General features: G+C 46.5%; 3 protein-coding genes across 14 annotated transcripts in view; 1 reads left to right on the top strand and 2 right to left on the bottom strand.

Moving 5' to 3' along the window:
- The window catches only part of spen (spen family transcriptional repressor split ends), a 194,079-nt gene extending 182,287 nt beyond the window's left edge, over window positions 1-11,792 (bottom strand). For both annotated transcript variants that reach the window (XM_075684609.1, XM_075684610.1), the window contains exon 1: window positions 11,560-11,792. In XM_075684609.1, coding sequence (XP_075540724.1) covers window positions 11,560-11,642 — 83 coding nt within the window. In that variant the 5' untranslated portion in view covers window positions 11,643-11,792. The remainder of the gene's footprint in view (window positions 1-11,559) is intronic.
- Window positions 11,793-13,618: 1,826 nt separating this feature from the next.
- Window positions 13,619-24,302, bottom strand: part of LOC142575342 (lisH domain-containing protein ARMC9-like) — a 60,086-nt gene continuing 49,402 nt past the window's right edge. Inside the window, exons 24-26 of the mRNA XM_075684612.1 lie at window positions 23,391-23,517; window positions 14,273-14,463; window positions 13,619-13,775 (exon numbers count right to left, since the gene is read on the bottom strand). Of these exons, the coding sequence (XP_075540727.1) occupies window positions 13,771-13,775; window positions 14,273-14,463; window positions 23,391-23,517 (323 nt within the window). The 3' untranslated portion in view covers window positions 13,619-13,770. The remainder of the gene's footprint in view (window positions 13,776-14,272; window positions 14,464-23,390; window positions 23,518-24,302) is intronic.
- LOC142575345 (uncharacterized) overlaps window positions 19,412-24,302 on the top strand; it is a 29,338-nt gene continuing 24,447 nt past the window's right edge. For 6 of the 11 annotated variants that reach the window (XR_012826631.1, XR_012826630.1, XM_075684621.1 and 3 more), the window contains exon 1: window positions 19,462-19,587. Coding sequence is in view for 2 of the 11 variants with exons in the window: in XM_075684617.1 (XP_075540732.1) it covers window positions 19,510-19,587 (78 nt within the window). In the remaining 9 variants the exon portion in view is untranslated. Of the gene's footprint in view, window positions 19,588-24,302 lie in introns of all 11 variants that reach the window. The other 5 variants (XM_075684619.1, XM_075684618.1, XM_075684617.1 and 2 more) reach the window with 4 other exon arrangements.

Here is a 24,302-nt window from a genome sequence, read left to right as displayed (position 1 = left end):
CCGACGCTGGCGCCGAAGACGCCAACGCACGCGCGCTAACAGGCCACCCGCCGCGTGCGAGCGGGTGTGCAATGTGTTTAGGCGACACGCGGTGCGACGGGTCCGAGAAAAAGTTGGCTTTTCCGACCGAGCAGCGGGAACCTTAAAGGGCACGGCTTCCGAGACTGGCGGTCGCGCTCGGAGGCCAAGGTCGACCGCAGAAGAAACGACACACTGCCGCTGACTCACGACAGTTCATTTCCAAGCTCGATACGATCCTCATACCGGGCGAAAGGGTTCAAGGCGCATTTGATGTAGCGACGTAAAGTGCTATAACAAGTTCACCAGCTTCCAAACTATAAAACACTGCGATTTAGCGCGAAGAGCGTCCGGTTCCTTTGTCCGCGGCCAGACTGGCACGTGGTTTGCCCTTGTCCACCACGGCGCAACGCGCTACGTTAACTGCTCTACGGAAAACTAACAAGCTCAAATAAGAACGCCGTTCCTACTGGTAGAAACACGCTGGATGTGGCTGTTGGCACGATTAGTGGTAACGCAGGATTGCACGCCAAGCCGTATACAGTGTGTCCCCTGCGATGCCTTCAAGCCGCATGACTTCGCCGCGACCTGTTCCACATTGGCAGGCAGCGCTGCAGCACTGCGAGCGTTTCGGAAAAACCCCGAACGCCGAGACCTCGGCGTGGTTTAGTGCGCAATAAAATACTACGGCGCGACAGCGCAGACGACAGTCTGTTTTCCACAAGACCTACGGCGGCCGCCGTATCGAAAACACCCGCGTCCACAGAGTAATCGAGCCGCCATTAGATCCGCCCGAGTGGCCAGCGTGACAGCGCGGTCGGCATACACAGAAGCGCACTTTTACATGTTAGCCTCGCTTGTCACAAATGTTGGAGGAAGGGCGGATAATTTATTCATCACCACCGATAAGGGGCAACGCAGCGTAGCCAAGGTGATTGATGTGCATACGCTATCTATAGCCAACTATTTAATCGGGTCGTCTGGGAATTATAACACTGAGTTGAGAGGAAATCACGGTAATGCTAGAACTCTCGGGATAGCGTTACCGGTCCACCGCCACCGAGAGTTATCATCCGCGCAAATTACGCGCGAGCAGCGAAGTAGGTATAGGGTCTCATTAATTGGAGAGCTAACGTGAGTGGCGGAGCTAGAACGCCGCACTAGGCTGCCTTAAGACACCAGCGTTTCTGAAACGCAAGAAGCTTGCGTACGCTAAGGTGGCGTTAGCGCAGCCCCGGAATCGCAAGGTCGGCACTACGCGTGCGCAGAACCTACTCTCCTCGCGCGCAGAGTCGACTAACTGTATTTCTGGAACTTCCCAAAGTTTCGTAAGGATAGCGTTGCGCTGCAAGCTCGCATACCCCTTACCACCCTAAAGGCACCAAGAAAAGGGACGCTAACCGGCGACCGCGTTCTCGCCTTCGCCACAGAACGGGGAAACAGCGCGTATGCGAGAATACCGAGTGCGAGCTATGACATTTACGAAGATAGTACGTACCCTTCGTGTAAACCCGAAGGATTCCACATCGCCGTGTGAGTAAGCTGATTACGGTGCAATCGCATCGTAACTCTTTAGGCCCGGCCTATGCAAATCCTCAACGCGCTTCCAACAAAGGCGTACGCAACAGTCGTATAGCCGGCCGAGTCTCACCCGAGGAGTCCCAGACGAGGCGGCGCGTAGGCACTAATCCAGACCCACCAGCGCGTTCATCTCTCCCAAAGGATAAGGAGCCACACAAAAGAAAAGCACATGTAATACCACGGATGAAAGTTGCAGTGAAACATGGACTTGGAACGAATATACGGGTAAGCGCAGGCTGCGATAGGGTCACGAAGGAGCCCCACGTTGCAAGTAAGTCGACCCGATCTGCGAGCTAGAAGGAAGGCTGCGATGGAGTCGAAGAGATCCGCTCTCCGATTACGAAATGACAGGGACTATGTGTGTGTGTGTGTGTGTGTGTGTGTGTGTGTGTGTGTGTGTGTGTGTGTGTGTGTGTGTGTGTGTGTGTGTGTGTGTGCTGTATACGATGCACCCAGAACGCTTCGGATGGTGAAAACTTGATCAACGCCGCTTTTTTTCCACGATACACACGAATGACGACGGTCATCAACCATGCACGCAGGATGTTCGAAGCCGTGTTACAGAGAAAAGATAAATCAACCCAGATGATAGATTAATCTTTGAAAGCAGCATCAGCATTTCCACGGGAAATAAAAAACGAAAGAAAAAAAAAGAGAAAGGACTGATTATCATCGCAGGAAATGAAAGCGAAATTGCGCTTACTTTGTTTAGTTTCAAGTCCTAGGCGCAAAGCCGATGACGTCAGTACGACGCCACCGATTTTGCCGCATTTTCACGCACCTGAGTCGGCAAAAAGGCCCGCAAGAATTGCCAGGTTTTAGTCTTCGCTTACTTTCGGCTGCCACGTGGTCGCCTTATTTTTCGGTAAACGCTTCATCAGCAAGCCGGATGCTGGCCAAAATCCATTACATGAAAAGCTGGAGCCCCAATTTCGGAATGTCGCCACCTAAGCGATTTCATTTTTCTGGCTCTCTTTTTTCTTTGCGCTCCTCCTTGTTTACCAAGCTTCGAATCATGGCGTGACTATACTCCGGCACCTTCACCGTTGCCCGAAGAGAATAATCTAATAATCCAACTTAAGCATTGCTACAATTTCTTTTATCGCCTCCTTCAACTGTTCGCCAACATTGCGCTGCGCGAAGAAAGCGGAATGGGACCCGTACCTCAAGTTAGTTATTCCTGGACTAGAATATATATATATATATATAAGACGCGGACGCAGCGACCAGACACGCCGCCTACATAGCGTATTCACTCGTATATACCCCCCCATGCTTCTTTTCTTTATTTTCTTGACGCCCACAATGGCTACAGTGAAGGAGGCGGTCTCCATAGGAGAAACTCTAGCGTTAATGTCTCCAGGGTGTCCGACGTAACTTAAGCCAAACATTAAAAATACGCAAATGCCACGTAATTGGAACCAAGGTAACGTTATTTGCCGTCGCTTGGAGATACTCAGATTATTTTTTCATTCCACCTAATTAGATAATTCGTCTTAACTAATCAACCTCTCAAATATTAGAATTACATTAAAAGCGTCAACGAGACAATGGTAGGGCAACATGAAAGACTCCCGATACAGCTTTCTACTGCTCGATACGTGCCACGTTTTTCCGAGCGTGAAAGCCCGCGAATACACGCAAAATCACCGCCCTACTGTCCGCTCAAGGCACGTTGCGTCTAATTAAAATATTTGGAAGTTGTTCAATTAATCAAGACTGATTGTCTGATTAGGTGGAATTAAAAAAATAATACGAGTATCTCCAAGCGACGGCAAACAACATTATCTTGGTTCTGTCCAGCAACGTGAAATTTGCACATATCTAATGTTTGGCTCGAGTTAAGTGGGACACCCTGCATACCGGAGAATCAAGCATGGCGGCTCAAGCAGTATGGGAACGATGATGCACTTAGTAGTACGGATTTGCCTAAACTTTGTCCTGGCTTCAAAAGGCTTTGCCACTTCGCGAAATTAATCACTTTCAACAAAAAATATCGCGTTATAGTTGGAACAATGCGCTATGATTACGTATGTGCGTAGATACTTGTCTTCATGCGTAAAGAAAAAAAAGCGCTTACTCAGAAATTTAGAAGGATAACAGCGTAATAATAACGCCACAGGAACGTCTGAAGCCAGAAATACGAATATTACACGAACCCTTGTACTACTAATAATTACCACGGTATAGATCAACGATCGCCGCGCCTAGGTTGTGGAGGTTGTGCGTTCGGATCCGCTTTCAGTTGGTTTTTTTTTCTTTCTCGATTTTCAACATTTCAGCTTAAGCCACAGTTAATTTTTTTAGTTCCGTCTAGTTATTTCTGTAGGAAGGTCTGCGCGTCTGCCTAGATTTCACCGCTAATAAAACGCACCCGTCATTAAAAAATAAAAGGACACAAGAACAAACAAATGCCCCATTACTCCCATATCTAATAATCCGATATGAAACATAAAGGACCCCTATATAAAAAATCGGTCTTTCCTGTCCGTCATGGGGAAGACGGGGCTTTTTCAGTTCGGCCACTCGTGCTCTGGCTCTGCCGTACCAGGGCAGGTTATCGTGAAACCTGAGAAAATACGGCAGTAGTTCGGCCTTTGCCGCCCGACGTGCTCCGCAGCGCTCGTCGTTTATTTGGCGCATGCGCAGCAAGACGTTGGGAACGAAAATAACCCGAGAGCACGACATTTATGCAGCCCGCCGTCGGTCATGCACATGGGCGAGGAAGATCGGCATCCGGACCACACTACGCCGCCGCATACGCCTTAATTAAAAGATTCGCAGAGACGAGAGCCGAACGGTATGTCGATTGTATCATTGTTTTTTTTTTTTTTTTTTTTTTTTGCATTAGCTGTTTGCCTGCTGCGCAGCAGAGTGGGAGGGAGGGAACGTAGGCGCAGGTGCAACGTACGAGCGCGCGCTCTTGCCGGCGTCTGTCATGCAGTCAGTTTTATGCTGGCGGGCCACCACTACCAAGGCCACGAAGCGAAGCACCTGACTGTGGAGAGACAGAGAGAGAGAGAGAGAGAGAGAGAGAGGCGGCCGCGCCTATTTTTGCGAGGTTCACGATAACGGGAAGCGTTCGGGAACGACAAAGCATACACCGGGAAAGGATTCGCAGCTAGTGGTAGCCTCGCGATTTCTGTTAGCGGACGATAAAACATACCAGCGCCTTTGTGACGTGCTCTGTGTATGTCTTCTCTGTAATTGCGCCTTCGCGCCACATTAGGTCGGAAAACACACCAAGCTACTTAACGTGCAACGTCACAGGCTGCTGACTGCACGTTCGATTCCGTCTTAAAGGTTCACTGGTGAATTATGTGACATAAGCGAGCAGTTCCGGTGCTCAGCGTGCAGCAAACAGCAGCAGGAAAGAGGAAAGAAAAATATGAAATGAGAAACTAAAAAAAAAAAGAAAAACGCTTGTCAAGCTTCGGTGCCGTCGTTAACTTAGCAGTGAAGCACTAAAAGAAGGGCTGGCCGATAGCCGTGAGAGGAAACCACAACGCTATGTCGCCAGATCGTAACCATCATCCGCTCGATTATAACAAGCCCCTTCTAGATAAGTTTGTTGAGCTATAACCCGCTGTCTCGGAAACTAAGATATCCACAAGAACCACCGACACGGGTTCTATTTACGGTTGTCAGAGGACCTATAAAAGGAGAAAAATGTCTAACTGCGCAGTAATGAGGTACCGATAGGCAAACTGATATTTCCATTTCCGCCCATCGCTTCCATAGACGGGAAACAGTGATGATGTACAGCCGACAAACAGCGCAGACACAGAAGTCGACAGAACGAGAATGCAGCAATGCGAACACACTTGTCAGTGTACACCAGGAAATGATGTCCTGGTGTAAACTGACAAAAGGAATTCGTACACCAGGACAATGATGTCCTATTGCTCGATACGAGCATCACCAGTCCCACATCACAATTAAGGACGATGGGTGAGATACTACAGACTACGTTTACACGAACTCGACGTGAGCGGGTCGAATCAGAAATCGAAATGACCCCGACCGACCCTAGCGAGTTTACATGCATTTGGCCAAGAGGGTTTAGCAAGGCTACCAACCCCTCGTAATGGGATTGACACAACTCGCCTCGTCGCACGGCCAGCCCGACCCGCTAGCGTTTACATGCGGCCGCCGACCAGATTTCGGTCCGACAGGGCGACCCGACCCGACTTTACCAGGTTCGTGGAAACGTGCAGTGTTTCGCGCTAATACGCATACGGATGAACACAACTCCATTCGTCGGAACGTTGGCTACACACTGAGAGGCTTCGGTTGTTTGGTCGATCGCTGACGATCATGTGATCTGGAAGTCGTGATTCGAACCCGACCGATGGCGACATAAAAGTTCTGGATTAACCGAAAAGAGGGGGGCTCGCGTTTCTCTCTACATGCGTCACCCAGTGCGCTAACGAAATGCCCACCTACGAGCGCACGCTATGTCTAAAAGCCCACAGCAGGAATGCCTTCTGCCGTCCGAATAGACCAACGTTGGTCGCAGCGCCGACAGATATGCTAACCATGAGCTGCTGTTCGAGGAACCCAGCGGCGTCTGCAGAGCCACGGCCGATGACGACGCAACGCAAGTTTCTACATACTGGTTCCACATATATACGAGGAACCCTCTCGTGGTAGAAGTTAATCCGAAGCCCACCATCCGTCCCAGCCCGCGTGCAGCCAAGACACGTTAAACCGCACAAATAATTATTAAGCCTGCATCCGATTCCCTCCCCCTGGGCAGCTAAAGATTCTTTCGCCGATGTATAACAATATGAGCATCTGATACTGATGCGTCAAAGACAGCGAAAATATTCAAGCCAGTTATCAAACCCTTCGGAAGTGCTAGGGGTCTGTTTGCTGGCTGTTAAAACGCCTTCATCTTAGCGAAGCGCGCCATAGCAACACAGTACAACACGGGAAGTGTGACATTCGAAACATGCTGCGGACACAAACTGAACACCAACCGCGGAGACGAGAGAGAAGTCGCAAGTCTTGCGATATTAACCGCGAAAGGTCGGGAGAATTCAACTTTGCGACAGTAGACATTGTTTTTCTACGATAATCAACCGGACCCCAATGCTCACAAAGGTTGACAGCTATAGAAGCCCTTCCGTTAAAGAAAGAAAAAAAAAGAAGAAAAGAAAAGAAATCTAAAGAAAAACGCACACAAAGCAAAGGTCAGCGCCCTTCTTGTCGACGTCAATCGTCAATGCGTACTCATTCGTGTCATTGACAGACATTGTCGCGTTTTCCGCATCCACACGACCACATTCGTCATGACAAAAAAGAAAAAAAAAATCGGTTTCTTGACAACATGAAATGGAAGAACTGAGTTTAGCTCGCACAGATGAACCGTAACGTAACAGGCACGACCTCGATGCATTTGCTCCAAATCGCTGGCAATAAACAACAAAACGGGAAACAAAAAGAAAAGCGAACAATTACAAGCGGGCGCAAAAAGAAAAAGAAAAGGGGAAAAGAAACAGCGTCGCTACGTTCCTCTAGAATAAATTTTTAAATGCAAATGTACACCAAGCGTTCCTCATCGTCGGCAAAAGTTAGGAGAAATAAAATGCGCGCGGGTCTACACTTTTCGAAGGAGTTCAGCTCGCGAATCATTTGACATGCGAGACGCGTCGGGACATCAAAATTTTACGGAGTCATCGTTTACTGGTTCAGCGTCAATCAAGCCAAAGGTGGGTGTCATGCGAGTCAAGAGAAATGGGCCTAACTACGACGACGGCCAGCTGGACGCCAGACATCGCAGCGCAGCTGGCGTAGTTACACCTCAACACGAAATCCGCAATAATATAGATCGACAGCCCGCAAAAGCAACAACGATAAAGGGCACTCGTGTTTTTTTTTTTTTCCTTCACTTTCTCGACTTCGAGAGAAGTTTCTGCACCGTGCTTGCTAAGTCGCCAACAGTAGAACCAACAGAGACCGATTTATATTTAACAGCGAAGCACTCGGCTTTACTGCGTGCTACTGTGGAATGGCACTCATGTTATATCGATGCGGCCAAGCAATAGAAGGAACGGCTAGAGCTCGTATGCATGTCCGACCCGTTTCCGCAATCTCAAGTTTAGACAAGACAGCGTCAGCTGCGGAGAGCGTACGTGCGCAGCTGCGCAATGTCATACCGGCCCTACAACGAACAGGAAGAAAAAAAAAAGAAAAGACGCGAGCACCTCCAGCGGGCGGCTTTCACAATTGACGCACCGGCGGTGAAACGATCTTCAATTAAAACGAACAAATAAATATGAAAAAGGATAAGACAATCAGCAGGTGGCTCGACAAGAGCAGCACCGAAAAACGACGACATAAATCACGAACGGATTCGATCCCCCTCCGTTTCTCTACGACAACCGAAAAGCAGAGCGAACGACGAGACTACGCTGGATGCGACGACGCGGAGGCGCTATCCAGCCCAGCCGGGCGAGCGAACGCCTTCCCGGTCTGCGCCTCGCTAGCCGTAGTGCTCGTGAGCCGACGCTGCTGCACGTATAGTAGTAGTAAGGGTCCCGCACGGATCGCTCCGCGCACAATGCAATTACGCCGCACGAACCCGGTTAACGAACGGGCCACGCAGCAGACGCACGATAGAGATCGACCTTCTTTTCCGCCGCCACTAGCGAGCACGACGACGTAACACAGCCGCCCGCCCGCCACGGCTGCTTACCAACGCGCACGCTCCGGTTGCAAGCTACGCGGGGATCCGGTCCGGAAGATAAAATACCAAACATGATAAACAGGCGGCACCGACGGCCTCAAAACAGCAGCAGCAACAGCTACCGCAGCAGGAGATCGACGCAGCGTCGGCGCCTGCCTCGGGCTGATACAACACCCCAGTTTTGACTTTTCAAGCAGGCAAGCATACGACGCAGTTACAGATACCGTCTGCTCAGGTCTCCACATCGAAAGACAAACGCGACAGAATGCTTGAACTTCTGAAAAGCCACTCAGACTGAAATCTCTCTGGAAGCCCAGCGCAGCTTTCTTCAAGCTCACGATACATCTCACGGGGGAGCTACCTTAAAGCAAGCCTTGATAATCAACACGGGCGCTAGGCGATGCTGGATAGAGCTCGGACTCGATTGCCGTGACTGCTAGCAACACTGCCCAAATATCGCCGAAAATTCTTGAGGAACAGCAAACGTGGACAGTAATAAGAAATGCAACGCGGTACCCTGTATGTTAAAGCAATAAAACGCCAGCGCGTAGCCAACCTAACAGCGCATCTTCATGTGGAACACGAAGGCGGTTACAGCCTTAATACAGCTGCGAACCTTCCTCTCCAACTTGGCTCGCGCGATACGGCTCGAAGATTTACGCGTTGTTTATGGCGAAGAAACATCTGCGCCGACACCATCGCGAGGCAAATAAAAAGACCGGGATTATGTGATGCCGATGTAGCGAGTCATTCATCTTTCTGGTCGTTCGCCTATTGAGGAATGTTTCTTTTCATATGCGATTATACTTATGTTACATACTCTGCAATCAATTATCGCTTCACTACTGCAAGACAACACTAATATACTCATGCCTATAAATCAGGCAGGCGTTGCAGCGTGGTTAAATGGCACGAGCAAATATGGCGAACAAAAGCATAGGGTACTTTTTTTTTTCCTCTTCAAAGCATAAAGAACGAAAGCGCGAGGTTACTGGCACTGCTCGCCGCATCTCCATTCCCGTTATTGGTAAGCAAGGCGCGCTTTAACTGTTACAAGAATAGCCACCATTGTAGCGTAGTACATTTTTGGAACAAAACATGCTCAGAAAGCTCGGCCAACGTCGAACAACCAACCGCATTCGGCCCCTTCTACGCGCCTGACCGCGTTATCCGTGTCGTGGCCTAAACTACCCGACTCGTGCATGTCTGTTGGCCCAAATACGCACGCACGGCTATCGAGGCGAACGCTCTTCCCGTCTGTGACGCGCACGAGCATGGAAGCGCTCCGTAACGCGGGCTCCCTAACGCTTGCACAAACCACACACTATAAGCGTACGGACAGCGCTGTTTGGCCCAACACCAGCGACTCACTCGACGCGAACGCTAAGTGCACAAGCATCTCGGCAAAAACGGACAACCCGCACCCTGCGCGCATTCGCAGACACAACAAAATGCGATGTGCGGCATATGTGGCTCAGCATTCGCTATCACGCACGGGCACGTCACAGCCACACGAACAGGGTCCCAGCCTCACTCGAGTGCGTATTTACAACAATCGCTCGTCAAAGAAGGCGCCGCTATTGTTTAAAATGCAATTCGACTTGCAAGTTATTTCATGATGCATGCTCGCTGGTTAGCTCAAAATATTTGTGTTTCTACTCTTGTCTACGACGCGCGTTCGGGACTGGCCGACAGCACAGGAACTGCGCCGTAGCCAGCTGCTCCGAGTTCGCGTGCCGTGCGAGCTGCGTTGATCGTTCTTGCAACTCATGCCGGTGCGCAATCTTAGGAACGAGCTCCACAATTTTGCCGGCCAGTGCAAGAAAGCTGCAGGGGACACAATGGTGAGATAACGCAAGGGCACTACTTTTATTGCGCTTATACGCCCGAGGTATTTCTACGTTTCTGCAAGCCGCGCTTGCTTCCACCCACCCGATGAGAACAAAGAGAATGAAACAAGCAGTGAAGAAAAAGCGCTCGAATCCTGCCCGGATTCCAGGAAGGCGGGCGGGCCAAAAGCGCGGGAAGACCGAGCACCAACAGCGAGTAGCACAACGCAAAAGTTTCTCCCCGAAGCGAGCTGAGCGAGCGAGCAAGCCATGTAGCAGCAAGCCGCCTCCGGCCGGAGGGGGGGGGGGGTTATGAGAGGGCGAGAAAGAAGAAAAACTCGAGGGGAGTGCGTTGCAGAAAAGCACAAAAGACAAGGAACAGAAAGGAGCCCGTCGGGGGACCGTATACCAAACTGCGCCGCATAGCCCGCGCGTTTCCGACGCGGTGCACCCCCCCCTCCCCCCCTACCCTAGCCTTCGCCGCACCGTGCGCGGCCCGCCGAGGTACGGACGTGAGCGGCTTCTTCGCGGCTTTTTTGGTCTCGCGTTCTTCGCGAACGCTGCGATCGCGTTCGGCCAAGAGAGCTGAAAACTTGCTCAAATTTCTCCCTGAACACGAAGAGTGCTTCGTTTAAGCGGAACGTAAAGTGGGAGCGCAGTCAAAACCAGGAGATTCGTGTGATCCGGCTTAACAATAAACTCAAAGAGCTGCGGCACAGATGGCGATCAGATAGGCGAAACACACTACGACCTATCAATCCAATCGCACAACTCGAAGATGAACAAACGAATGAAATAACACGGCTTCATCAACGAAATCTTTAAAACGAGGCTACGCGTGAGCACGCGATGTGCCATTGTTGGAGAAAAGTTCACGAAGGGTTCAGGAAAGATGAAAAACGACGACTTAGCCCACCAGAGCAGCAATGCTATGATCAAAGCATGCACAAGCGAGACCACGCGCTTTTGGCAGGTGGCGGTAACAATACAAACATAAACACACCATAACAAAAACAACCGGCTCACATACAAATGCGGACCCGGTATCGTAATCCTGCGTGATATCAACGAAACTCCCTGGGAAGCTATAAAGGAAGTAAAGTCACTCTACAAGCGCGATCGCACGAGCCAAAGCAAGGCACACAATCGCGACGCGCGTGTACGCACACGGGGGAGGTGCACCTCGTGGCTCGAGCGGCGGCACACACCGGGAAAGAATGGCTCACGTCACGGCGATCAGCTCGAGACCGATCATCGCGCACGAGTCATCGGCGCATTCGCTGCACGAGCCGCGATCGCTCACAAAAACGCGCACAAGCACAGCGGCCGAGCGGCCACGGCAGACCACGGCCGGCTACCATGCGAGCGAGCGACCCTCGGAGAGGCGCCGCCGCGGCTCGCTGGCGCGGCCGCCAAAATTCGAACCCATCGAGTACGTACCGTTTGAAGTGCTCCCGTATCCTTTCTTCTCGAATATTATCCGGTAAATTTCCGACCCAAAGGTGTCTAGTCTCTCTAACCATCTTGCATTGCTGGCCACATCAGGACATCATTGCGCTGGACTCGTACACACGGCCCCATCAAACATATATCATACACCGTGTGTTTTCTTCGCGGCCCACACTACACGCAGGCATTCTCCGCCGCGAAGAGTGACGTCACCGTTCTCGTGGCTCGCGCGAGAAGCGGCGAGAGCGCGACGAGGTCCGCCCCTCGCGGATGAGGAGGGAGAAGCAGGGAGGGAGGTCAAAATGGCCGCCTGCCTCCCCCCCACCCAGACCGCGCTAGTTTTTTATTTTGTGTCTTTTTTTTTTGCTTCTCCCGTTTGGAATACGCACGGAGCGCTGGCCGTTGCTTGTTTTGCCAGGCATTCCTTGTGAAAGCGAAAACGCTGAGAAATTCTTTTTCGGAACACACTCGTCGCGAAAACGCGGCTATAAACGGTCATGGATTAATGAAACTCCCGTGGGAACCCGCAATAGTCGTGCCACGTCACAGGCCTCAGCCTCGACCAGCTGCCGTCGTTCGCGTCCCTCTCGAGTGAAACTGAACAAAACTGGTCATATTCTGCACAACGCAAACCCAGGGCACCAAACAGACGGATGTGGTAAATATAACAGAATGAAATATAGCCGCCACAGAAAAGAAAGGCACGCCACACCCTCATGCATTGAGTCGCTTAGGCAGAAGAATGCAACACAACAGAAAAGTGGAAAATACTCCCTGGTGATGGTCGAGGCCACAGCTAACCGTGGCATAACTCGATAAATCCCAGGGAGGTGAGGAAGCGCCGGCGAGTAATCCAAACTAAACGCAAGCCACCCCCACGATGCGGCCTCGTCGATAATTCCGATCGTGGGTTCGCCACTCTCGCTACGATAATCCACTTTTGGGCGCCGATGCGAAGCCGCTGACCGAGCGAAAAATAAGGAACGCAATATATCTCCCGAAATGAGTAAATCCAATTTCGGCATCCGTTTGCATTTCGAGATGCAAAGATGGCCGCCGAGGATCGCCAGCAATCCCACCGGCCAACCATAATCCAAGAGGGTAGGCACACCGAGGAGGCTGGAACAAATAATCCATTGTGATCTCTCTTTTTAATGGTTACAAGCACGTATAATCCGTCCAGCGGCGTCGAATGGTCTTGGCAAGGCACCGCGACTGTACGCACCGACGGCCCGCGGTAATAAGAACACCGAAGTTCCTTTAACCTTCTTGGAACACAAAGACTGTTGCTCGAACATCACCGTGGCAGAATTGGGTTATGCGCCTGCGCACTGCGCACCGCCACGTTGGGCAACAGAGGGCGGGATTGGAGCGACCGCGCCGCCTCGCGAGGAAATGCAAAAACGCAAAGACGATTCATGGTGGCCAGGCGCCGCTCACCGCGTGCCGAAGTTGGCCACAATCTTACCGATCGAGCCGTTCGTCTTGTCAAACCCCTCCAAAAGTATTAAATTTGAGAAAATTATCTGCGGACAGCTTTTTTTTTATTAAGATTAGCTTCCCTCGACGTTTGAATTATTGCTTTTGTTTCGTTTGAAACGGTCGATCATGCCAGCATCGTCATAAAGTCGTTTAGTTTCGTTTTTAGCTACAAGTCAAGGAGCGAGCCGACATTTACCTCGTCCGTCGAACCAAAGTTCTTGCAAGTTCTCCTATCTAGCAATTCAACATCCAGCACAGCCCTAAAGAATATGAAACCCGCCTCATAATCGACTCGCTCACGCATTTAGCATTTAATAATTGCCCTCCTGGAATTGCCGTTGCACATGCCGTTGTACTTGAATAGAATAAGAGTTTAGCTTAACGTGTCACATGAAAAAATTAAACCCTGAATGACACATCAGCTCTCAGGCCGTCCTTGCAAGTTGCGTGTAAAAATACCATAAGCACAAAGAAATGCACGTATACTTGGGACACTGCATACAATAATTTATGTAATTGAGGCCTCCGGAAAAGCTTACCGAGTAGCTTTGCGGTCGACTAAATGACAGGCATTGACAAATAAACTGTACACGGGCTTTATTGAAGAGCAGATACAACAGTTTAACATAAAGATGAAAATAGAGTTCTTTTTTCTCGCTCTCTCTGCCTCTTGGGGGGAACTGGAACGCAGTTAGCAGGATTTCTTTCTAGGAATGCTGTTCATTCTGAAATGACAAAAACGAAAGCGAGTCAGCATTTTTTTCAGCAATTGAAAAATTGAGCCTCGTTATATGATATTCGTTATAAGCATTTACTCGCTACACGGTGTTATTGGCAAGAAACATTCAAGATTCACTTCGTGATATCCAATAATTCATAATATCAGTGTTCATTATATCAATATTCAACTATGTCGCAGCAGCTATCATGGGTTTGATGCATGTTCACATATCCAAGTAGTTGGAACAAACTTGTTACATAAATGCCGGCTTTGCATGCAATGAATAATTCAAGCGACCACTAATTTTCTATGTGGTATATCATAGGTACGTGAAGAAATAGATATTTACAGATTCAGAATGACAGCTCAGTGGGCCTTAGCCCCAATTTCCCTCTCAAAAGAAAATTGATAAACAGCACATTAAAATATTTCACATAGGTCCTCACTACAAACGCTACCTTCAAGGTAGCCTTACACTACTGATCATGTATGCACTCTGACCTTGATCTGTGCTGTACGCTGGACGGACTGAGGAAGTGTTGCCTCTGGATGGGGTACTGGCAGGGCTTCTCCGCAAGGACTGCGAGCTGGTCGGTGTGGAGTCCACTCTACTTGAGCTGCCACCACCGCTGGGCTCGGGTGTGCGTGGAATCTTGGGTCTGGAACTGAATGCTACGCTGTACTCCTGCATGCTGAAAGCACCAAAATGTTCAGCAGAAATCCACAAGGCAGCTGGAAGGCGCATCATCAATCTACTGCTGCTTAAAGCGCCACAAGATAAACAGAGTTGGGAGTACAAATAAAGAACAAGGAAAAAGAGACAAGCACAATTGCTACCTGAAAAAAAAAAATGTTTGCTTTGTTTGGTGTTGTCTGATATGCTGTACTTAGGTTGTTTTTTTCATGTGCACACAGATTAATCGGGAGTGGTAGAAAATCAGCAGGTTACCAATGACTGTATCAGCATGCTGAAATTAATTAATTAATCAGTTAATTAATTAATATGTATATTTGTCAGACCCTAAGAGTCAGAATATATTAGGAAAGTTGGTCCAAGAGACATAAATTATTACTACGTACTATTAATGGGAACAAAATTAAATAATTACACAATAGCCAAATTACAAAATTACATATATTTGGTTGAGTTGCATGGGACGTTTCTGAAATTCTGATGGTCTGTTATACAGTATATGTATAGTTGCTGCGTTGCCTTGAACGCAGATTTTCACCCAGCAAACCACAAATATCCACTGAATGTTCCACAAAAGACCAAATATCCAAGATTTAACGACGTCTAGCTCACATGTACAAAATGTTCCACTAGTACAAGGCAGTGAAGGGTCATCCAAGGGATGTCGAATCGCTTTGTGATTTGGGCATTCCTTGCACACCCACGGCTTCCGCACATTGCTCTTACATCGTGCGTTGTGACTAGATGAACGCACCATGCCGCAGAAATACAAGCAAATTGTCCCTAATGCCTAACAATGGGATGCTGGGAGAGGAAGAGGTGCGCTGTTGGCTGTTTGCACTGTGGCGGGGCGTTTACTTTGTATTTCCACATCAGAATCATGCACGTTCGAGATCCTACGAGAAGGAGAATGTGTTCCTGAATGGCGCAATACCTATTTGTTCATTTTGAAAATGTCCGGTTTGCAGTATTAAAGCCCAGAATTTCAGTTATGACCGCATTTATTTGTTGCAACGTGGTTCATCATCATCAGCAGCAGCAGCAGCCTATTTTATGTCCACTGCAGGACGAAGGCCTCTCCCTGCGATCTCCAATTACCCCTGTCCTGCGCCAACTGCATTAAATGAGCTGCCCAGCTCCATTTCTTTCTTTTAATGTCAATCAGAATATCGGCTATACCTATGTGCTTTCTGATCCACACAGCTCTTTTTCTGTCTCTTAACGTTATGCCTAACGTTCTTCGTTCCATCGCTCTTTGCGCGCTCCTTAACTTGTTTTCGAGCTTCTTTGTCAGTCTCCAAGTTACTGCCCCATGTGTCAGCACCGGTAGAATTATGCATTGATTGTACACTTTTATTTTTAATGATAATGGTAACTTTCTAGCCAGGATCTGACAGTCTCTGTCGAATGCGCTCCAGCCCATTTTTATTCTTTTGTATATTTCGTTATCATGCATGATCAGGGTCCCCTGTGAGTAACTGACCTAGGTAAACGTACTCCTTTACAGACTGTAGAAGCTGACTGACGATTCTGAACTCTTGTTCTGTTGCCCGGCTATTCATCATTCTCTTTGTCTTCTGCATATTAATCTTCAACTCTACTCTTATACTCTTTCTTCCAAGGTCGGTCATTTGTGGTAACTCGTCCCCAGTGTTGCTGAACAGGACAATGTCATCGGCAAATCGAAGGCTGCTGAGATATTCGCCGTCAATCCTTACTCCTAAGCCTTCCCAGTTTAACAGCTTGAATATTTCTTCCAATATTCACACAGTGGAGAGATTGGAGCATTGGAGAGATTGTCTCCTTGTCTGACCCCTTTCTTTATAGGTATATCTTCCTACTTTTCTCGTGGAGAATTACGGTAGCTGTGGAATCTCTGTATATAATTTCCAAAATATTTGCGTAAGCGTCCTGTACTGAGGTTTTTAGCGCACGAAAAGGGACGAAAGACAGTGGCAAGACGCGGACACTGTCCGTCCCTGTCTGGTCACTGTCATTCGTCCCTTTTCGTGAGCTAAAAAACCTCAGTTATGGAATACCAACACGCCCTAACCTACGCTCTTTCACGTCCTGTACTCCTTGATTATTTAATGCTTCTATGAGCGCGCTGGTATCTCTACTGAATCAAGTGCATTTTCGTAATCTGTGAAAGCCATATAGAGAGGCTGATTGTACTTTGCGGATTTCTCAATTAGCTGATTGATGACACGGATGTGATCCATTGTAGAGTATCCCTTCCCGAAACCTGCCTGTTCCCTTGGTTGACTAAAGTTCACTGTTGCCCTTATTCTATTGGAGATTATCTTGGTCAATATTTCATATAATACTGGAAGTAAGCTAATGGGTCTATAATATTTCAATTCTTTAACGCCTCCCTTTCTGTGGATTAGTACAATGTTAATTCACATTCTTCCAGTTCTCTGGGACCCTTAATTGAAGTAAACAGGCTAGTTTTTTCGGACATTATGTCTCCTCCAACTTTGATTAAATCTACTGGAAGTCCATCTTCTCCTGCCGCTTTTCCCCGTTTCATGTCTTGCAAGGCCCTTCTAACTTCATCGCTAGTTATAGAAGGAGCCTCTGCACGGTGTAAGAATATTATATTTATTCTTACACCGTGAGCCTCTGTATAACCTGTTCATTACTACTTCGAATGGAGGCATCCTGGCTGCTTTGGGTACTGTGCAGGTCAGTATAGAATTCTTCCGCTGTTTTTACTATATCTTCTAGATTGCTTATGATATTATCTTACTTATCTTTCAGTGCATACTTTCATCAACTTCGCAAGACCTCCGCACGCACTGCTTGCACACCGTGCGTCGAAAGCCCGAACTTTCGATTTTGATTACGTCATTTTGTTTCTCACATATAACCGCTTTATTTTTCAGTTATATTTATTAGTACACTGGCAAAAATATAATTTTTAACTTGCTGATGTATTACGAAAGATTATAAAGAAAAAAGATGCTTGAACTCGCAATATCTTTGACTTCATGATAATTTATTTGTTATAACAGTGCATAGAGATAGCGACAGCCAGGCAGAAACCGCTATGGATAGCTTTTTTAGACATTAGAGGAGCCTATGATAATGTAAACCGAGAAAAGTTATGGAGTCAGTTGAGGGAATATGGTCTAGATAGAAAGATGATTGAGTTCCTACAACAAGTTTATACAGATAATGAGGTAGAGATAACATGGGAAGGGGAAACTACTAAGCCAGCTAAAATAAGAAGAGGTCTCAGGCAGGGCTGTCCATTGTCGCCTCTGCTTTTTATGATTTACATGAGCCAAACGGAAAAGAGACTAGAACAGAGCACAATAGGAACCGACATAAGCTATATGCTGGAAGGGCGGAAGGTGGATCAAGTACTAGCAGGACTGATGTATGCAGATGATATTGTACTACTTGCTGACACCCGAGTAGGGCTACAGGGACTGATGAGCATATGTGGAGAGGAGGGAGAAAACTTGGGACTGCAGTTCAGTAGAGAGAAGTGTGGGATAATAGTATACAATGAAGAAAGGGGGGAACCATTGGAAATACAAAGCACTAAGATTGATCATGTTGAAAAATACAAGTATTTGGTCATATGGCTAAATGAGGGCAAAAAGTACTTGGAAGAACAGGAAAAAAATTATGATTGAAAAAGTGAAAAGGAGCTCAGCTGTACTGAAATACAAGGCACTATGGAACTATAATAGGTACGAGGTGGTTAGGGGCGTATGGAAAGGGGTTATGGTACCTGGCCTCACATTCGGAAATTCAGTACTGTGCATGAAATCGGAAGTTCAGGCATGCATGGAAACGAGACAGAGAAGTGTAGGCAGGTTGGCCTTAGGAGCACACGGGAACACCCCTAATGAGGGAGTGCAGGGGGACACGGGATGGACGTCATTAGAAGGTAGAGAGGCAATAAGTAAGCTAAAATATGAACAGAGACTCCCAGCACTGGAGGAAAAAAGGTGGGCAGGAAAAGTGTACAAATATCTATGCATGAAAAGTTTGAACACAAAGTGGGCACTCAGAACGAGGAAGCTGAGGAATAGATACCTACAGCCGAGGGAGGGGGTCCAACATGGTTCTAGTGTGGGAAAGGAGGTGAAGGAGACGGAAAGAAAAATGTGCGAAGAAAGAATGCTCGGAAAGCCAGCACTATCTATGTATAGGTCACAAAAACAGGAGATTAAGAGAGAGCTCTTATTTGATAACTCGCGGGGCAGCTCACTATTATTCGAAGCTAGGACGGGGGTTTTGAGAACGAAAACATACAGGGCTAAATTTGAAGACGTGGACCTTTGGTGCACAGCTTGCGGAGCCGAAATGGAGACCACTGAGCATACAGTGCTGAGATGCACAGACCTTCGCCCGACTCTGGCAGAGGGAACAGGGGCAGATATGGAAGGGGCATTGGGTTTTCCCGGGGAACAAGGGCAAATAGACGAGAAAAGAGTGGCAGTAACGAACACTCTAAGAACAGTTTACACCCTTTGGCTTGCCCCTTCTGCCACACAAAAATAATCGTCATCTGCATTGATGCGTTTCCTTTCTTTATCGCTGCGAGCCCAGAACTTTCCAGTAACGAATGGCGCGCGCGTTATCAGCATAGAACAGTTTACACCCTTTGGAGTGCCCCTTCTGATAACGCGCATGCCGTTCGTTACTGGAAAGTACCGGGCTCGCAGCGTTAAAGAAAGGAATCGCATCAAGGCAGATAACGATTATCGTTGTGTGGCAGAAGGGGCAAGCCAAAGGGTGTAACTTTGCCTAAGAGTGTAGAGGATTGGTGGAGGAAGTCAAGGGAGAGATAATACCATAAATCGGGGAAATAATGTTTTCTCTACTTTTTAGATAGTTATTTTGGGGGGAGGAGGGGAGTGAAAACTAGTTTAAGGAAAAGAGGATATAAAGAAAGGAAAAAAAAATAAAATAGGAGGGGGAGCAAAAGGCTAGGTGGCGCCAGCCGCCGCCCGCTACAAAGGGTATAGCCACCATCCATCCATCCATCCGCAGCGCGCGCCGCCCTGGCCTCCCGCCGACGCAAATGCAGGGTAAATTACCGCGCGCGAGGAGCGTGAAATGTGCTTCGTCAGAGTTTTCGGCTTTTGTTCGGTTGACCAAAGTACGTATATATCAGGCAGAACTTTACAGTTTCGTACTGAAATAGAGAGCGGTTCCTATGACTGTTATTTGTGGTACGTTTGTTCGGCTTTATAAAAATGTCCTGAGGGCAACGTCTTGGCACTTCATTTTCAGACATGTTTGTATCGCTTGGTTTCTAGCGCTCCTCTTCAACTGTTAAATATATTTCTCGTTTGCAATGCTTATTTCTAAGTATTTGGTCGCGTTATGTGTTTGACACTTTTCTGGTGTGACAAGCTAACTGTCCATCTTGGGATTCTGCTGGTGCGAATTTTCTTTGAGTATATTGCTACATGCATACTGCGTGTTACTTTTTGACGATGCGCGCGGGCGCCTCGACGAAGACGAATTGCTCCTGAGGCACGTAGCAATATATTCTTTAAGATAGCTAGAAAGTACTCGCTTTCTATCTTGAATCTTGCGGGTGCTGACATGCAGTCCATGCATTTTTGGTAATACATTAGTATGTGGTATTATTTCCTACCAATCTGTTTTAATGTTTTATAATATAATTGTGGCATTGTGACTTCTAGTCATTTTCTGAATGTTAACGCCATTTCCTTACTACATTTGTATTAGTGAAGTTGAATTTTCAAGAATTTTTTATTGATGTTCTATATTTTCTTTACATCCATGTTTAACCTGTTTGTATCAGAACTTACAATGAATATTTTCGTACATGTGCCTGGCTGGTGGCCAATCGTTTTTGTAATAAAGCTTTATCAATTGTATAAATAAAAAGTAACATTGATATGACATTGTGAGTCTCACTTGTGTGCTTTACGTAGTGCCTATTGAACTCGCTTTCTTCATGTAGCCATTGTAGGATTTCTACTAATTCATAATGATCAAAATACAGATGTATGAGTTCGCGAGCCCATTTTCCAGGTTTTGATGAGCGCTAGAACAATATATAACAAGAAAGATACCTCATGAGTGTTTGAATTTATATTTTGACATTTACATGTTCATACATTAACAAAACATTTCAAACACGGTCACCAGCTACTTGCCAACAACGGTGGAGTGTGCTACTGAAGCATAACTAAAGGTACAGTGCATGCCATTGGTCAGTCATTGTGCACATGCATGGGCATGCGGTTCTTGCCCACAATGCAGAGCTTCTCGCTCCACTGGGATAAACGTCGCCTGCATTTTGTGCGAAAGTTGTTTTCTTATCTCGCCGCGGCAGTGTCATTCCTACCTGACAGTAGACTGTTATGGTGGCTAGCACCATCGCCACATCTGTAGCATGATACAGCTGGCACGTACTCAGTTTCCTAATGTGCGTTCCTTTGCTTTTGTTTTCACCATTAAAGTTGCCAGTGTCTAATCATAATTTGAATAGCACCGAAAATGTATTACACTGGAGGCACCACCTTAACTCTAATTGCAGTTAGCAATGGCACTGACGTGGCGGGGTGATAATACAAGCTTCAAACAAAATACAAGTGATGTAATCGCAGTAGGACAAGCGTCACCGCACTCTGCGTCGAAACCACATGCGCATGCATGTGTACAGTGATGGCAGGCCGACGCTGCACACTGTGCTTCGTTATGCTTCGGCCACATGCTCTCCTGTTTGCATTTCATTATATTGTGAGCAGGTAAGATCCATTAGATGTTCTTTGGACCTTCTGCATCCCTAAAATGAACATTAGAGGTCACTTATGTCCAGGTGCGATATCCTTTCAGCACTACAGCAACGTGATTGGGATGGGACTTAGATTATCTGTGGTACATATTTTTAATGTTGTTTGGAGAAATATAGATATCTGTAGAATGGTGTGCAATGTCTAAAACATGATGTTCTATGGACATCTATGAGACATAAATGGTTCACTGGGCATTCATAAGAGAAGTGCTTACGTCTAGACATTTCTCGCTGGTTAATGAAACATTCCGAAGGCCAATCATTTGAACTGTTTCTGTAGGGTAACATTTAGCCAAGTTCACTCAGGGGGAAGCTTAACCTAGGGAGCACCTCTAAATACATGTGAACAGAGGAATAATCTTTCTTGGCATCCACTGCAGTCAATTTCACCAGGTTTATAGCATATAAAGAGGCCCTGAAACAGTTTTTGAGCATGGTATGAAAACATTGCTGATCTGTAGAAGATTTTCCTATTAAAATGTGAGCCAAATGTTATCGCACTGCACGCAGCAGGAAATTTACAATCTTTTGCCAAAAACAGTGAAAAATTGCTTGTTCTTGCCTCCACAAAGTCATGCAGCATCATCGCAAGCAATGATGCCCACCAACAGCTATTGCGTAATTTCATAATTGCGAGAACATTCTCAGTAATACTATTTGTAATTTTCTGTTAAATAAATGAAAATGTATACATATGCAATTTTAAAAAGACAGCAAAATTATTTGATTTTTGCAATGCCAGTCTACACATGACTGTTATGCGTAACTATGTCTGCTGCACGTGACCTCCAAGATGGCAGTGGCATGCTGCTTAGCTTAGTCTACTGCGGCTGCCACGGATGCCACACTGAGCCCTTTTGCTGCAAGATGCTCAAATTTTGGACGGGGCTCTACCCCCATGGCTTGTCCCCTGTCGAGGGTCCAGTGTACTAGTGGAGATGAAAGGAGAGGGAAAGCCACGCATCAGAGCGAGAACTGTCTAACTCTGCTCATACTTGAAGTATTTGAAGAAAAGCATTGTGGTGAGAAATTTGTGAGGCAACATATTTAATAGTGAAATCATTATATGTTAGGAAAATGTTCCAAGTCCCCTTTAAGGGACATAGTTTAACAATCAACCAATTGTAGGCAGTAGATCGTTTATTTATGCTGTGAAATTTTTGATGAAAATTTCACAGCATAAAGGTTTCAAGCATCAGGTTTGCAACTGCTCAAACTAGTCACATAAAGTGAAACCACAAATATATAAACTACATAGTTATTTTTGGGGTTCAAAAGAATTGTCTAGGTTTTGAATAATTGCTGTCTCATACAAATGTAATGCAGCTAAGAAACAAACAGAAAATGGCAGGAAGTGATCCTGATAACCTCCTGAAAGCTCACAGTCCGGGACATCCCAGAAGCATCCCTTTTTGTATCACAAATTGGGATGTTCTGCTGTAAATGGGATGTCCCTGGGATGTCCTGAACTCCCAAGTTGGACGCCCCACTGAAGCCTTTAGGATGTCTTTGTGTCATCTGGAAAATTTATTGTAAAATCTAAAGCAGGGGGAGGGGAGGAGTGTGTGTGTGTGCGTGTGTGTTTATATATATATATATATATATATATATATATATATATATATATATATATATATATATATATATATATATATATATATATATATATATATATATATATATATATATATATATATATATATTACACTATTCTGAAATATACCAATAATTAACATACAGGACTGTTTTCAGAGCTCCAATGACAATTAAACAATTTCACTTTAACTAAGCTAAATGATCATATCTGTCTGGCTTTACACAATTTAACATTTAGAGTTTTTAGAATTTGATATCTGTGCAGAGTACATAGTTTAAACGTTGCACTTGAATTGTATAAATCTGCATATTTCAGGCAGCTGAAAAAATTGAAAGCAGTAAATCCTAATTCTGCTTACTACAACTGATAGAATTTAGCTTTCACTCTTAAATGCAACAAAATTTATTCAAGTTGGTCTGGTGGTCATCTAGTCGGAGCTTTTCTGACATTTCAGTGTATTTGAACATAGAAAGCAGAGTTGGCCCCAAACTCTTCAACAAGGGCACAAGTAATGTAAATGAATTGTGCCTACTTGAGTCCATTCGCTTTGTCACCGTGTGGGGCAACCTGGCCAGCTGCTGCTACGACTACCTTTTCTTCACCCGTTAGCTGCTTCACCAACTCGGAGGCTTGTTCATCAACAGGGGGAGCTGTAAACTCTGCAAAAGGTTTACAGCATGCAACGTACACTGTCCAGAAGCGCTTGGATATGCAGTGGACAGTCAGCAACAGTCAGCATTCGAGATAAGCAAGAGACGTTTAGAGTGTTAGTGGAAAAAAAGCAGGGAGAAGGTTGATCATGTGCCACCATAGTTAGTGGTACAGGGTAGATAGAGAAGTCTTGAGGAAAAAAAAAAAAAAAGAGATGTATACAGAAATGCTAGGATGAGAAACATGTATAGCATACCTGATTAAATGAAGCAGGCTAGGGGACTATTTGTCAGCACCCCATTTTAAAGGGGATGCCAATAAATCACCATCATCATCAAGAGCACATCAACTGCCCTTAAGGAGGGTGTCGTAGCTAGTCTGTCAGCTACACATATATGTCAGCACAAGCGCAGCGCATGTCAGTCAGAGCAAATCAGTTTATTTCCTCGATGGTTCTTTCTATTCAACTCAAATTATGGGTTTTAGCATTTTAAATCAATGCACATGCCATGAGAGGCACGTAATTGGGGATTTAGGAAGGATTAATATAGACCATCTTGGGGGTTCTTTAATGTGAATTTAAACCTTAATACATGAGCATTTGTGTATGCAGTCGCTGTGGCCGAGAATCAAACCTCTGGCTTCGTGCTCAGCAGAAGACTGCCATAGCCACCATAGCGGGTAAAGGATCTTTCTAAAATGATATGGCAGAAGGCACAAGATGACAAGTAAGGTCAAATTTTTTCACGCACGTCCCTAAGTCTCCCAAGTCTGAAAAATGAAATGAGCCTTT

Source organism: Dermacentor variabilis, chromosome 3 (assembly GCF_050947875.1).
Source record: "Dermacentor variabilis isolate Ectoservices chromosome 3, ASM5094787v1, whole genome shotgun sequence".
Taxonomy (NCBI): Eukaryota; Metazoa; Arthropoda; class Arachnida; order Ixodida; family Ixodidae; genus Dermacentor; species Dermacentor variabilis.
Note: the sequence above shows the minus strand (reverse complement) of the source record. Positions and strands in the feature narration are given on the sequence as shown.